At 39.3% G+C, this 15,383-nt stretch overlaps 2 protein-coding genes across 6 annotated transcripts; one reads left to right on the top strand and one right to left on the bottom strand.

Annotated features, from left to right (window-relative positions):
• The first annotated feature begins 168 nt into the window (after positions 1–168).
• On the top strand, positions 169–4,114 carry LOC109009470 (histidine-containing phosphotransfer protein 4-like). Of its 2 annotated transcripts, XM_035683005.1 has the most exons (8): positions 169–474; positions 618–777; positions 1,383–1,502; positions 2,331–2,461; positions 2,551–2,619; positions 3,025–3,096; positions 3,635–3,707; positions 3,811–4,114. In XM_035683005.1, the coding sequence occupies exons 3-8, from the start codon at positions 1,461–1,463 to the stop codon at positions 3,856–3,858; spliced, it is 435 nt and encodes a 144-aa protein (XP_035538898.1). In that variant the 5' UTR covers positions 169–474; positions 618–777; positions 1,383–1,460; the 3' UTR covers positions 3,859–4,114. The 2 variants fall into 2 exon arrangements, with proteins under 2 accessions (XP_035538898.1, XP_018845481.1); XM_018989936.2 differs by lacking the exons at positions 169–474; positions 618–777 and having other exon boundaries at positions 1,391–1,840.
• A 774-nt stretch (positions 4,115–4,888) lies between these two features.
• On the bottom strand, positions 4,889–12,883 carry LOC109009467 (nuclear poly(A) polymerase 4-like). 4 transcript variants are annotated; one of them, XR_004797632.1, is made up of 12 exons: positions 12,375–12,883; positions 12,208–12,285; positions 10,688–10,795; positions 9,440–9,502; positions 9,192–9,353; positions 8,545–8,658; positions 8,402–8,464; positions 7,941–8,270; positions 7,679–7,843; positions 6,027–7,514; positions 5,437–5,513; positions 4,889–5,349 (listed from the first exon to the last, which is right to left on the bottom strand). XR_004797632.1 is itself a non-coding variant. In XM_035683004.1 (10 exons), exons 1-10 carry the CDS (start codon positions 12,498–12,500, stop codon positions 6,786–6,788), a joined length of 1,938 nt encoding a protein of 645 aa, XP_035538897.1. In that variant the 5' UTR covers positions 12,501–12,841; the 3' UTR covers positions 4,889–6,785. The 4 variants fall into 4 exon arrangements, 1 of the variants encoding a protein (XP_035538897.1); XR_004797633.1 differs by having other exon boundaries at positions 4,889–5,513; positions 12,375–12,841; XR_004797634.1 differs by having other exon boundaries at positions 4,889–6,120; positions 6,236–7,514; positions 12,375–12,841.
• Positions 12,884–15,383: the final 2,500 nt, after the last annotated feature.

Raw genomic sequence — 15,383 nt, 5'->3', positions numbered from 1 at the left:
TGGGACGTTTCATTTCCTTTCCAAGGATACGCTGATGATCATGGTGCTCCGTGTGGGATTCTTATCGACATGGGACAGATCGATCGAATAATGGCAACAGGGATCTTTAATCTCTCTGCTAGATAACAGGCTCAAGAATTAATGTTTTCATTATATAACACTGAAGCAATACAGTGTTGTTTATATAGGCAATAAGAAGAGCCCAGAACATTCGGGCAAATTATCGAATACGTGCTGTGCATGATGCACACTCATGCTAGTCTATGTCAGAGGCAGTTACAACAAGAATCCTCACTACAAACAAATCACAATGTGTATTTACGTAAGAGGGCATAACTAATCTTGGGTTTGTTTGCCATCTGCTGAGTTGTAAATATTCTGCAATGGATGTTGACTGGTTTGAGTGCCACGACAGTGAGTTGCTGAGCTGGGAGAGATATTATTGGTGCTGCTGCTATTACTCTCCAATACAAGGTGGGGAAAATCACTTTATATTCCCATCCCAGCATCTTTTGTTTGATCTTTTGCAAAGGAGTGATTGATGATTCCGTTGGAGTGTGGGGGCAGAAAAATCTCTCCATTATTTCCTGCTCTGATCTCTTTCTTGGAATTGGCAGAGGAGTAAAGGAGAATCCCTTTTGTAATCGTCTTTCTTCTATCATCTTTTCGCGCGGCGAGAATTATAAAGAGATGGATAGAGCAAGAATCCTGCTAAATTAATTAAAGGAACGAGGACCACCGTACATGAAGGACCACCGTACTGCTAATAATTTAAAGGTATTAAGTACTATATTCTCATTTCGATCACTATTTGTCAGAGATTTTATTTTTTTTGCTTCTTTTGGTCACTTCATGATCACAGCCGCCCTATATGCAGAGTTCCAAGTTTCCCATCAAGTTTTATTTGCCAGTTCATGAAAGAAATTGATCACTAAGAATCTAGAGCCCTGCCTAGGTTGGGAAAGTAACATATATCATTATATAGTAGCTACTATATATGATCTTGTGGGAAATATTTAGAGGTTATAAATCGAATGAATTAGGAACAGCTCAGGAAAATTAAGATGACAGTAAAGACTGCAAGAACTTGTTTTGCAGCCTAGCTAGCTCTGTTGAGGGACAGCATGCATGCGATCGAACTAGCTAGTGTTTGCGAAGAAAAAGAACTAGCTAGTGTTTGCGAAGAAAAAGAACTAGCTAGTGTTTGCCTAATCTATCTAAGATGCTAATTTCATCTACGTACCTTCTCTGGCTAGCATGCACATTGTGTTAGTATTTTTTTAATAATTTTATTTTCTTACCGTTGCTTTCCTACTAGTTTTTAGTTGGTTTTGTTTTGAATGTTAATTTTATTGTGTATTTCACTAACACATTGCCATCAGAGATTGAAACTAGAGATCGGATCAAATCCTTGCGCAGAAAGTTGAAAACTTCTTCTCCAAAAAGTTACAAGAACATGCATGATTACGAACGCCCTTCATCATGTGGTGCTCACAAAGAAGGTTCAGATATCTTTTTCCTCCGAATTGATGGATTGTAGAATCTTCATGCATATACGTACTTTGGCACCTAATCAAATAAGTGTACGAAAGAATCCATCTTTTACTAGACAGACGCGTACGTACTACGTACCCTCTTGATATTTGTTTGCCTTTTCCGATTCCGCGCTTTGCCCGCGGGTGCACTATAAATACTTTGGTCAGACTGCCATATTGCTATATCAGTGTTGTACTAAAATAAGCCATCAAAGCTCTCACGTCCCAGCACCACTTTACACGAAGAAATGGACAAGAACCACTTGCAACACCAGCTTGACATGAAGAGGTCCCTCCTCGACCAGGTTCTGCTAGCTCACACTTCTTTGCAATCGCTAGCTAGTAATTATACATACATTCTCACCCAGAAAACGACTATATATGCTTTCTTTTTTCTGTTTTCATTTGGCTCCCTTAAGGGTTCTTAGTAAACATGAAAAAATGATCTCTAGTTAAAGACCAGGAATGCGTTTCTAAACCATCCACAAAGAATGTGCTGTGATTGATGAGGGAAACAATTCAGTCGTATGTTTGAACCACGGCCAGATCAACAGTGGCTTTTGACTCAATGGCACTGAACATCCGTATCTCGGGAGTGAGTTGCGGAAACTAACTAAAATACATCGTCGCGAGTCGCGACTCGTGGATTAACCTAACTTTATGCAATGGCCAGAGACGTTTAAGAATCTTTTTTTCTTTTTTTTGTTCGGGTTTAAGATCATTAATGGCCGGTCAACTAGAAATGGCTGCGTTCTGGCTGATTCTTCAGCTACCAATTGCAAAAACATTGTGCAGGGGTACCTTGATGAGCAATTTATTCAGCTTGAGGAGTTGGAAGATGATGACAACCCTAATTTCGTAGAGGAAATGGTGACAACTTTCTATGCTAATTCTGCTAGACTTCTACAAAACATAGAGCAAGCACTGTACGTAGAATAATCTTTTTTCATTATTCTTGTTGTCATTATTATCAGATCATTTTCATAGACGTTTTTACTTTTTATGATCTATACAGGGGTAGTCGGCCTATTGATTTCACTAAGCTGGACAATTACATGCACCAATTCAAGGGTAGTAGCTCAAGGTAAAATATGACCGCCCGTTGCAGAGACGTTTAAAGCGAATGGATATTGTCAAATGTAGGGAAAATGCAGCGAGTCTCACCCACCATACACACACACACACACACACACACACATATATATATATATATATATAATATTTCAGGCTTTCAGCAGCTCCCAGCATTTGCTCAGTATAATTATCACATATTTAAAAGCAAGTGGAACACTTTCGCATGAGATCCCCTTTGAATAATAAGACAGATATCAGATCACTTGATCATCAGTGGAGGATCAAGAAATAGAAATTAGTATCTTACACTTGATTATCGGTGGATCAAGCGATTTGATTATATGTTTACAACTTAATAAAACAAAACGTAACCCATCGAAATTAATGCAGCAGTTGTGGATGGTTTTTGTTGCAGCATAGGAGCCACGAGAGTGCAGAAAGAATGCACACTATTCATGGAATACTGCGAGGCAGCTAATGCAGAAGGGTAATTTATTTTCACACAAGCATAAGTACACACACTCATACATACATACATACATACTACATACACAAAAAAAATTATACAAAATAAACCTACAAATTGATTTAGTTTTATAGGATCTGTTAGATCCACTTTATAATAAAAGTAATTTTATAATCCTACATATCACATCAAGCTACATCATTTTGTGAGTTTATTTTTTTATAATTCCTTTGTGTCTAAAGTATTTTCATATATATATATATATGAGACCATAAAGAGATTTCACAAAAGTAAACTGACAAACTGACATTACTTCATATAATACGTTAGATCTATTTTACAATAAAAGTATCTTTACAATATGACATACTATATCAAACCATATCAATTTATGGATTTATTTTTGTAGAATTTATTTGTAGCTAAAACATTTCTGATCTATATATATAATCTGCATGTGTTTAATCCATACCTTGCTCTTTTGGATTCAGACAATTTGTAGGCCCCTTGAAAGGGTTTTTGTATTTCTTAGATTTTACAATTCCATGCATTTTGGCAGATGCATTAGGACTTTCCGACAAGTCAAACAAGAGCATGCAAGTTTGAAGACGAAGCTGGAAGATTATTTTAAGGTATATATCTGTCATATAATATGTGAGCGTACTGTTTATGTGTTTATCCTATTTTCTTTGCTCCTACAAATGTTTTCTTACGATTGCGTGTACATTAATTTAGTTGGCACGACAAGGTGGACCATCAGCAGGAGGCCAAGCCGGCCGATAATTAAATGGTAATTGGCGAAACCTCATACACGTACGGACTCATTCTTCATATATATATATATATAGTTATATGAACAAAAGCTCATATTATCGAGTAGAACGGAAGAATTTCGCAGAGTTTCCGTGTATTAATTAGCAGTATCATTAATTGTGTTTACTGATAAGCTTGTAATCAGCTTAGCTAGCTAGTCTATATATTATGATGTTGATCGGCCTATGCGTGGCTTATGTTTTCCTTCCATTTATATTATGATGTTGATCCACCATGCAGTTAAGTTGTTGACTTTTAATTAATCCACTGCCTGCAACGTCGTTCTTTGTCTATATAGTGGACATAAGTCAACATGCATCCAACAACCACGCACAACTTTGTTCATTAATTTTAATCAGTGAAATATGAACATGTTCTTCGGACAAAGAACCCTTCGTGAACTGATAATCAGTTCATATTAAGGACAAGGAAGCTCATGCTGTGAGAGGAAGTTGGCAGTGGCACTAGGGCAAATCAAGTACAAATAATCATATTTTAGGTCTCTCGATCGTTTTTACTTTGTTGATGATGATAAAGGTGCATATCAACTCGATCTAGATCGCTCCTTGCCTTTTTACATGCTTTCAAGTTTCTTTCACACAACTTCGCTTTTCTTTTTTCTTGTATCCCCCTCAAGTACCCTCCAAATTCTTGTAGCACAGTTCATTGGAATCATAAGGTCGAAATTCCAGAGTCGAAGAGAAGCAATTTTAGCTTGGATCTTCGCTCACAAAATATGTCCAAGTTTAAAGTAGACTCGGCTTAAATTGTTACCATTACGAAGAGAGAACCTCGGTTCATGAATCGCTTATCTTGGACATTATGCTTAGTTTGTAATTTGCCCGATTAGATCAAATGTCAGAGCACATAAAAAAGGCAGGAATGCATCAAAGAGGTCGACGTTAACAGCTAAAAGTACCTGTAACTCCGGCTCGCATGGTAACATCTACTTCCATGATGCACAATTTGGGTTGAGAATGAGAGAGAGATGGCAAGAGAATGAACTACAAGGTTTGAGATCTATTACGGGCAGTAAAGCCTACAACCTACAACAGTCGATGGAGAATTACAAAACCTAGAGGGAGAGAGAGAGAGAGAGAGAGAGAGAGCAAACACCCCTACAAGTACTTGATTCTTTTGTCCTTGTGAAGAAACATTTGGCCCTAGTTAAATGGAAACCAGTCATCAAAGCAACAGCAGTCACCGGACGATGTACAATAATACCCTTCTGCGGTGCTCTCAGCTTCAACGATGTTTAGCAGCACATCTTGTAAGATGACCATTGCACTCAGCTCACAAGATGGCACACAATGTGGCACCTGGAAAAAACCATAATGAAAGCCAGCAATGGATGTGCCACTTACCAATGTGCTGGCTCTCTCCTTTCATAGAAGCGACTCTCTGTTTCAAGTATGGTCACCTCCCGAGCATTATTAAGTACAAGTGACTTGAGACTTAAATCTGTCAGACAAGAGCCATATACAGAAAAAGCACGGTATAAAGATACAATGATTTTCATAAAAAAAACCGAAGTTGAAAAAAACATGCCTTATCACTGGCTCTTGCATAGATTCTGACCAAGCCCATCTTCCGAATTTACAACATTCCAGATTGCAATAGTCCAACTATAGAAGACAACCAGCAGTAAAAGAAGTTAGGCTCCCAAGAGATATTAGAAACGAGAAACAGGGAGAAACAGGGGGAGTCATGTATCTGAGCCCTAGACAGTACGTAGTTAGGTTCTATTCACAGTAACTGGAAGCATAATGTATGGTGGTACAGGACCTGCCACCATGTATGCACTAGTTAGGAGACTGTCCGTTCAATTTATCATTATCCAATAATTGTAGAAATAAAAACCAATGAAATTCCATAAAAAAAATAACAAGCATATAAAGGAGAACGAGACAAAAACCTACAAATAAGCTTGCTACCTCACAATGGCCCGGCCAGATAGAGATATGAATGGAAGAGCAGGGAAAAAAAATCCATATAAAAGAGAATGGATTTGGAACCTACAAACAGTTTTGCTCTCTCTAACAATGACCAGACCAGAAGGTAGACAAAAGGAGGGATTTTTTTCTTGGGAGAGAGCGCGAGAGTAAATCAATAAAGATCAGAAAGGTTAGATTCAGAACCTCCATATCTTCAGAAAAGCCTTTTTGAAATACTCCACTTGCATTGAAACACCCTTTTTCCCAAAGCAAATAAGGATCTCCCGCACACATTACCCTGTAAAGGTCACTGACACTCACTTATCTCCAGAACTTCCAATTTTATGCATTGCCATCCTGGGGGGGGTGGGGGGGGGAACTAAATAAAATAATTTCAGAAAGTTTTTCAGAACCTCCACAAGCCTTTTTAAAATACGCCACCCGAATTGAAAAACCCATTTCCAAAAAGCAAATCAGGATCTCTCGCACATACATCGCCCTGCAAAGATCCTGTACATGCATCTCCAGAACTTCCAATTTTCACATGGCCATCCTGTGGCCATCCAGAACAAGGCCTAAAAGTCACTCTGAAACTGAGTTTCTGAATATTTCACTCAGTTGAATACACTTTCAGCATTTTCTTTTCCCGTTGTTTGATTATATGGTTTGACTACTTCTTGATCAGTATCTTCAGCCCAATACAGCAGTTTCCTATAAGTTCCACTCCATACTCTCCACGTAAGCTATCCCAACTTTGTCCCTGTTCAATCCGATTTGACATGTTTTACAAAATATAGCATTTAGGTACTTCAGATTAAGCAAGCCAGTCCTTCCTTGGTGAAGGTTTCTCCACCGCTTCAGTTACATGTAAGCTACCCCAACTTTGTCCCCATTCAGTCCAATCTGACAAGTTTCCCCAACAGAACTAGCTGCTTCAGATGAAGTGGACGACTCCTTCCTGAGTTAAGTTTTCTCCACTGCTTCAGTTAGCATTGCCTCATTTATAACTTTTGGCAAATTCTTACTCACAAAAGTTTGCTCAGTTAAGTTGACAGGGTCACCAATACCAGTTTCACCGTTCACTATATGATTTTGTACTATACCCTGTTCACTCCCTAACTGTCCATCAAATAACCTAATTTTAGATTTGCTATCGACATCCCCAGTTGCTACACACTCTAATCCAACCCCTTCACCAAAGCTGACCTGAGATAATCCACCAGTCCTAGAAACAGACTCCAGCAGTCCCGTGCTAATAGAAACTCGCTTATCTGGTTTATCCGGCCTCACATCCACCATTCCAGGATCACTTTTCCTCTTGAGAGGCCTTTCAGTAGAGCCAGGCCAGCACCCCACAGCATCTTCACAAGTTTTTTCAGCCTGCCGGCTTACGTGCCTCGACAATCGAGAACGTTTATAACCATCAGGAAAAACAAAAGCAGGAAGCTGCTTTCGACGGACATGAGAAACAAAAATATCCATTCCTGGTTTCCAAAACATGTACATATTGATCTCTTGCCTAAACTCATCAACTGTTGCACGTATATCAAATTGCTGGCCTTCTTGACCTCTAACTCCCTCTTTCCTCTGCAAGCCCATGAAGAAAGCACAATGAGAACATGGCTTTGACGTGTCTACATATTCATTCGGAAAAGGATGGCACTGCAGCATCCCATTTGTATCCCTCTCTATCTGCATAGTGAAACGGAAACCATTAGTAGTAAAATAAATTATACCTCCTATCTCAAGCATGTAAAATATTTACTGACAATAAGGAATGCATAACAAAATCATAGCCTTGAACGCAATGAAGTTTTAGTCCTGCATTCTAAGAATGTCTGGGAGATAAATTTAACCTTCAGGGTAAGCTGTCTAAGTCGAGACTCCACCCATCCGTTCCAAGCAAGCAGATCATCAGAATCAGCCGCAATTATATCCACTTGTAAATAATTTCTGTATGCCTCAAAAAATAGATAGGGCTCAAATAGTACACTCCATTGGCCTTTGCTCAGCTCAATCTCCTGTCGATGGATAAAATCACAGAGGCCAGGGTTTACTAATCAAATAAGGTTACCTATATGGAATAGAAAGGAGAAGAGAGCGGGAATAAGTCCAAACCTCACAGATGCTATGACCATGGTGGAACTGCTCCACCATAACACGAAGAGTACTTGCTGAGACATTGTAGCTAGAATTCATACAAGGGTAGGAAGGAGTTATTATTGGCATGTGATGAAGCCGGTCCCTAGGGTTTTTGCGAGGATGCCATACTGGAAACCCAAGTTCATTCTCTTCTATTGGGCATAACATCACAGGATTTGGCCAACGCCATTGTGTATAAACTCTGAAGAATCGAGAAACCAGCATACTAGGAATTGCATTGGGGTAAAGCTGACATACCCGAGCGACCAAAAGGGCCCAATTTACACCACCGAGGAATCCAGTAACCTAAACAAAAGAAAAACAAAAAACAAAAACCATGATACAAAAGGAAAACGCTTTTTGATCAGTAAACACAGCAACATGATACAGAAGGAAAATGCTGGGCAATGAAAAACACACAAATATAACAATCTTACATTGGAATAAACACCTCGTATTTTAGCCCAAAACTTCAAACATCTGAGTGTCATGCGGAAGTGCTACAATTGCATACAGGATTAAATGACCACAAAATCAATAAACGGTAGTATAACCAGGGTGAGATAAAAAGATAGTTCACCTCAACATTTGGAACAAGTTTAAGAATTTGGTCTGCAACCCTGCATCCATTAAGGCTTCGAACAGTTGGCTCATCAACATTGTACAGAACAGACCCAGGTGAGATGTCCAGGTCCTGTTGATAAGTTAGTACCAGAACAATGATGATATGAAACAAACACATGCAATGATATGAAACAAACACATGCAATGATATGAAACAAACACGTGCAACAAATATGCATACTTTTATCCCAAAATCTCAATCGCGAAAAGATTGCAGTGCAAAATGACTGTCCGTAAGCAGCAAATTCATCAAGCCTTGAATGAAGTTAGAGAAAAAGGTTACAACCTTAGTATAGAAGAAGCATTTTAGACCAAATTAACATCTCATATCGAAACATGAATATAATCACATAAAATTTCCTTCAACAATCAATATTATTGTTATCACATCCAACTGAAGTTCAGCAAGTGACTACCAGAACTCTGGAAGACCCAGCTTGCTGAAGAAACAACGTAACAGCATATCATTTATATAAAGCTGTCTTTTAAAAATGCTCATGAAGCATGAAGAGAGAGAATTAATAAACAAGACCGTACTTTCATGCGTGAGAGAGAGAGAGAGAGATAACAGAATACAAGCTCAAAATCACACTTCAAACTTACTTCTGGAACAACCAAAAGAGATATACTTGCATAGAGAAGATCAATTGATATCCCTAGAAATTTGAATTTCATTACTGGGACATGAGCATCTGGAACTGGCTGAAGCTCGGTAACTTCTTCCATTTCAGCCAGAATATTATGCAAAACCATAAAAAAATCTTCCTGGGAAAAGAAATTTATATGTTAGATGACGTTTAATTGTTCATGGACTCAATTAAACTGAACAGCAAGGATCATGCTTGACTCACATCTCGATTAACATAAGATGGCCCAACACACAATGCGTCGATGTCAGACCCAGGCCCATGTACCTGTCAATACAGTAATGTGCTGCTACATGATACTCAAAAAAGTAGTAGTTTCACTCGAAGGACATCTGAAGTATATATACACACAAACACATACACATGCGTATATCTTTGTATGCTCTGAGAGAGAGAGAGAGAGAGAGAGAGAGAGAGAGGAGTTACAACAGAAAAATGGTAAGAATCTAAAGATATTAATATTGCTCATACAGTTTTTGGATGCACCAGATCCAATGGCAGGCAAAGAACTGAAGCAAGACCAAAATCAGGACAGCAGCAGTTTCCATACAGTACAACTAGCTGTTTTAGTTAAATGTGTAACTTAATGTGAGAATGATAATACCATCATCATCATCTCCACCATTGCCACCTCCAGCATCTCCATTCTTAAACTATGAGAATTGAACCAGCTAAAGACCATAAAATATGCTTGATTATTAACACATCGGAGCAGCCAAGTTGTTCAATTTTTTATTTTTTTTTTTATGTCGGGGAACCTCTCCAAGGCAGGACCCTTCGGACTCACCACTGCAGAGTAAACCTCGGTCCTATGCACCGCACCCTCGGAAGTTTCCCTACACGGAACTAGTTAAATCGCTGACTTTTCACCGGGGGGTGTGGCCCCAAATGATTGTTTGCACCCATGAAGTGTTGAACCTTGGACCTTGAAGGAAGTGATACCCCAAGACTAAGGCCTTCCCCACTTGGTCCAACCCCTTGGGGTTCCAAGTTGTTCAATTTTTAATAAGAAAGGACCATGTGCTCCAAATAATCACCATAAACGACTCTCTACCTAACACAAATTCATCTCTTTCCTCCAAATTAATCTGGAAACTAATGCCAGAAATCTTTGTTGCCACTGATATGGCGGGGCACTTCATAATTGAATTCGGTTCTCCCCATCCAAAGCATATCACAACTATGATGCAAGCTACCAATAAAAGAGAGTACAACATTTTGGCAGGTAAATGATTCTTATTCCTAAACTGAAGATGATCCAAGTTGATCCTTCAGCAAAAAATTTGAAAATAAATGTAAAGGATTCTGCATGCAAACCTCACATGATTAATACACTTTATTATCCCTATTGCCATTGGTGAGGCTAGACCAAAAATACCTTGGAGGAGAGCATAACAAAGCAGAAGCAATTGCTCCCATCATAAAAGGGGCATAATGAAAACTTATACTAACCCCCAGTCGATAGGAACCAAAAGTAAGAATGACAGCATTTGCATCCTCCACCATCTGATCTGTGTAGCCCCTCTGGTGGGTTAAGTGCTTGACCCAACCTTTTACAATCTACAATAAAGGTTTTGTTAGCAAAATAGAAATACATCTCACAGAAAGACGGAAGAATGCAGATTATAAAACAAGCTAAATTGCCAATGAATTGATTGTGGAAAAATAGAGATTAACCAAAATTCCAGATTAAAGAGGTTGTAAAACTCTCTAGAATACTTATAATTTTTTATTTTTCAAATAGCTTCCGTCAAATGCACTCATAAAACAGGCAGGTAATTTCAACCAATATTACACTCTTCCTGTAAAGTAAGAATGGCTCATTATACAATTAATAAAGCCAAAAAAAAATGAAAAACTATGCCAAGGCAAGCCAGTATAATATATAATGAAATATTCACTAAGAAGCATCTCAAATTATAGAAAACACAGAAATGAAGATTACAATACAAACAGTAATACACAGTATAAACGTATAAGCTACAGCCTATCGACATTAGTTGGTAGACTCCAAAACCCTAACCACCAACACCACAAAATGTTTGAATACTCAAGCAAATTAGAGATTCTGTAATATACTCCTTTCCCAACTTTGCCCTTCAGAACAAGTGAGCTTTATGCATGTCCAGTACCGTCAACGCCACATGAAAGTTGAATCCACCAAGGATCGAATACAATTAGTTCTGTTGTCGTGTCTCTACCATCATTATTATTGGTAATTTCCATTAATCTGTTCAATTGAATATCAAGTCTGTTTGATATAAAATGAACTAGGGTCCAGCCCATTGACAAGAATAAAAGGAAGAGATAAGACTCAGAAGAGATAAAGTTAAAAGAGATTGATTGGCATACAAAAAGATGAAAATGACATAAAGCAAATAGGACTCAGCTACTCCAAAGAAGGAAGAAGACCTCTATAAAGGAGGGAACAAATACAATGTAGGATTGAGATCTACACTCTCTTGGGACTCTCTCTCCAAAAACATAGCATCTTCTTTAACCTCTACTCAACCCTATTTTTTCTATTTATCCAGAGTTACGTGAAACCATGAGAAACTGTAAAATCACCAAACATGGTGGATTTTGGCCTCAAACAACTGGCAAATGTAGGTTTTTAGGCCTAACCACGTAAATCTCTATGTATCTCTTTATGTACATTTTAGGTGCTTTATTACTTATTATTTTATTTATGGATGAGCATCCGAGTACCAGATCAATGTGAAAGCCATAATCAAGGGCCATTCGACCATTTTGTTGGACTCTGGCCCCGCCCCGAAAATTGCATCAACAAAGTCCGATCCAAAGACTTTAATCACACGGCAAGCAAATGTTAATATTCTTTACTATAAAACATCATGTGCATATCTTCGAACTGCATCTGATATGCATATCGAATGCAAACATATAGAGTCATAGACACACAACTTTTCTCAAGAGGCAGTCAACAATACCAAAAAAGTAAAAATAACTACCTCATCAATGCGGTCCAGAACCTCTTTTCTCCTCGAAGCTTCTTCCTCACTCTCATATAGCCCCGAATCAATCAAGAACTACGAACAATATAGTAGTTAATATAATGTGGATATAAAGCAGCGAACCGAGAGAGAGAGAGAGCTAAAAATAAACAAATTTGTGATACCTTTTCCAATTCCATATTGCGGTGACGATCAGCCTCGGTGGGCCCTGCAAGAGAGATTGGCTTTGTGATACCGTACTTCCTCGCCGGCTGTGGCGAAGAACCGTTGGGGCTTTCAGAACCCACCATTTTCTGAATCACCAAAGAAAAACCCCACACCAAAACAAGCTAACCAAAGATTGCTATGAATCCAAAAGTACTGGTCGCGGAGATCGAGCCTATTCAACAAATCACATCGCAGATCGTACTTAGGTTGAAGGTAGAAGAGCGAAATCGGGATAAGAACGATCGAGGCGATGAAAAGGGGGGGAATGTAGTGTAGAGTGCGGAGGAGTCAGAATCAGGAAAAGATCAAAACCCTAGCTCTTCGAGGAAGGAGAGGATTGCCGGTCAAACACGGAATAATAATATTAGAGAGATCTGAGTGGATTGTTGACGGAAATTAGAAAGCTTGGCGATAGAGACAGCTGGTGTGCCAAAGAAAGATCCACTACTACTGACAAAGTTGCTGTTCTGTCAAACATTAACCCGCGTGCAGTCATAAAACTGATATTTTAATAATTGATTAACAATACATGATAAAATATTTTAATTATTTATTGAAATATGATAATTAAAATATATATATATATATATGATAGGAATCCCGTTTATTTTTCCGTTTCTAATTTTTTATTTTTTTATATAGTGATTAAAAAAATATTTTTTAATCATATTATAAATTTTTTACTTTTTTAAAAATATTTAAAAATGTTAAAAAATGAGGTGAAAAAAAAATCACATCATTTTTTTAATAATTTTAAATATTTAAAAAAATATTCACAATATTATTAAATAATATTTTTTAATCACTACATAAAAGAACTGAAAAACATAAAAAAAAATGTGAATGAAAAAATGAACGGGAATCAAGATCCCCAGCGGGATCCCTAGTATTACCTTTAAAAAAAAATGTACTATTTACTTTTACATCCTACATCTATAATTTTTTTATAAAATAAAGAGTGTTTTAGATATTTTTAACTGAATGTAAAGTGATAAATAATTATTAATGAGAATAATTTTTCATTAAAAAATATATCTTTTGACTTAATGGAGGAGATTAGTGAGAATTATTTAGCTTAAAAATGTTTAGATAAAGTGCACCGACTCTCAAAATTCAAATAAAATACTCATTTTTTTTCAGGGACAGACAGGGAGACTGATGGTTTTTACTAGGAAGCAAACCGATGTACAGGTATTTTTCTGCATTTTATCCAAATTTTGGGCAAAAGTTATAAAACTCGGTTCAGTTGAATGTTTGGCATTATGTTTTTAGCGAATGGCAGGGCTCTTAAAGAGGTTGTGTCGAGGGGCATGGACTGTCTAACTGTTAGGGACCCCGGTCTAGTCCCTAAACACTTGCCTTGCTAAGCCAATAGTAACCTTGAGATGACCGAGTCCAAGTCCTTCTCTTGCTTGGTCCACGTCCAATGTAGGTCAAGATGACCAATGTGTCAATGGGAGAAGATGTATTTCGGCTAGAATTGGTAAATGATATTAAGATTGGATGATGTAAGTGTAGGGTTGGATGATGGGTGATGCACGGCCATGAGGTATGGTAGGGTTTCCCGAATTGGCAAAAGGGTAATGGCGGCTAGGGTTTATCAAATTAGGAAGGTAGTTGGCGGCTAGGGTTAGCTCAATATGGAATGTAGGTGTGGTGGCTAGGGTTGCCGAAATAGGGTAGTATGGGAATTAGGAAAGTTTCCTAATGATGATGGATGCAAAAGGAATGTTGGGTGGCGGCTAGGCAAGTCCCAATAAGGCAATAGTTGGCCGAATGGGAATTGACCTACCAAGTGATGCAATTCGGCTATGACAACCAAAAGGGTTAGGGCAACTTATGGAAAGTTGACTAACACTTGTTATAGTCGAAATGTGGATTCACACGGATTGAGAGACCAAAAATAATGAAGAACTTCAAGAACAAATGTAGAACTCCAAGAACAATATATAGAATACTATTGCTCTTGAATGAACTAAAATGACACAAAGATCAAATGAACAATCAAGCCTTGATTCACGTATTGCACAAGGAATGATTAAACTACATAAAATGATAAATCAATTTGGGATTCACGGATTGCACCCAAATTGCCCAAGTGCTCTTGCACCGAAAGATGATCTCTCCACAATGTTCTCTCTCTAGAGTTTTGCCAAAAGATGGAAATGAAATGACTAGGGGTCCTATTTATAGGTTACAACTTGGAAACCCTAAAATGGTCCCTTCAAAGTAAATAACAAATAATCAAAGGACTAAATAAGTAAAACAATTAAAAGGGAGCCATGGACTAAACCATGGTGTGACATGCACGGACCCAAGGTGGGGTAAGTGGTTGCATGTTGGTTGGTTGGTCCATGGCTAAGTGTTGGTTCGGCATGGCCCATGTGGTTGGCTTGGGCGTTGGCTGCATGGCACGGGCTGGAGCCGTGCGCTGGATGGCACGCCTGGATGGCATGCCACTGACCTGCTCCGCATGGCACGGGCTGGAGCCGTGCGCTGGATGGCACGCCATGGGGCGTGCCACTAGCCTCGCTGGTGTGCTGCAGGATGGGCGTGGGCGTGCTGGCATGGGCGGCAGGAGGAACCAAGGCTATGCGGGTGTGCGGCATGGTCAGCCTGGTCGTGTGCGCGCGCGCGCGGACTGGCTGGTCTGTGTGGCGCATGGGCGTGTGCAGGGCCCTGCGGCCCACTGGTGTGCGCACGGGCCTGCGCACTGCGAAGTGCCTGGGCGTGCGGCCCGCTGGGGCGCCTGGTGCTGCGCGCATGTGCGCGCGGGCCTGTGCTGCGCGCCTGCGCGCGCTGGCCTGTGCTGCGTGCTTGTGCGCGCTGGCTTGTGCTGCGCGCGCTGCCGTGTGTTTGCTAGCCTCGCTAGCCCGCATGCTGTGGAGGCATGGTTGTGGGTTAACCACGGTGCTAGTACCCACCATGGTTAGGGTTTGTGCTGCTCTCCTTGAGGCCACTCGACG

The sequence above is a fragment of the Juglans regia genome, chromosome 11, assembly GCF_001411555.2.
Source record: "Juglans regia cultivar Chandler chromosome 11, Walnut 2.0, whole genome shotgun sequence".
In the NCBI taxonomy this organism is placed as follows: domain Eukaryota; kingdom Viridiplantae; phylum Streptophyta; class Magnoliopsida; order Fagales; family Juglandaceae; genus Juglans; species Juglans regia.
The sequence above is the reverse complement of the archived record's forward strand: the minus strand, read 5'-3'. Positions and strand labels throughout refer to the sequence as shown.

Excerpts from the sequence above, each read along its gene's own strand:
- LOC109009470 (XM_018989936.2), top strand. The coding sequence starts at position 1,784 with ATGGACAAGAACCACTTGCAACACCAGCTTGACATGAAGAGGTCCCTC. Across the intron at positions 2,462-2,550 it reads CAAAACATAGAGCAAGCACT|GGGTAGTCGGCCTATTGATT; the intron begins GTACGTAGAATA and ends TGATCTATACAG. Across the intron at positions 3,097-3,634 it reads GAGGCAGCTAATGCAGAAGG|ATGCATTAGGACTTTCCGAC; the intron begins GTAATTTATTTT and ends GCATTTTGGCAG.
- LOC109009467 (XM_035683004.1), bottom strand. The coding sequence starts at position 12,500 with ATGGTGGGTTCTGAAAGCCCCAACGGTTCTTCGCCACAGCCGGCGAGG. Across the intron at positions 8,659-9,191 it reads CTCTTTTGGTTGTTCCAGAA|GACCTGGACATCTCACCTGG; the intron begins GTAAGTTTGAAG and ends ACTTATCAACAG. Across the intron at positions 7,515-7,678 it reads TTAGACAGCTTACCCTGAAG|ATAGAGAGGGATACAAATGG; the intron begins GTTAAATTTATC and ends TTCACTATGCAG.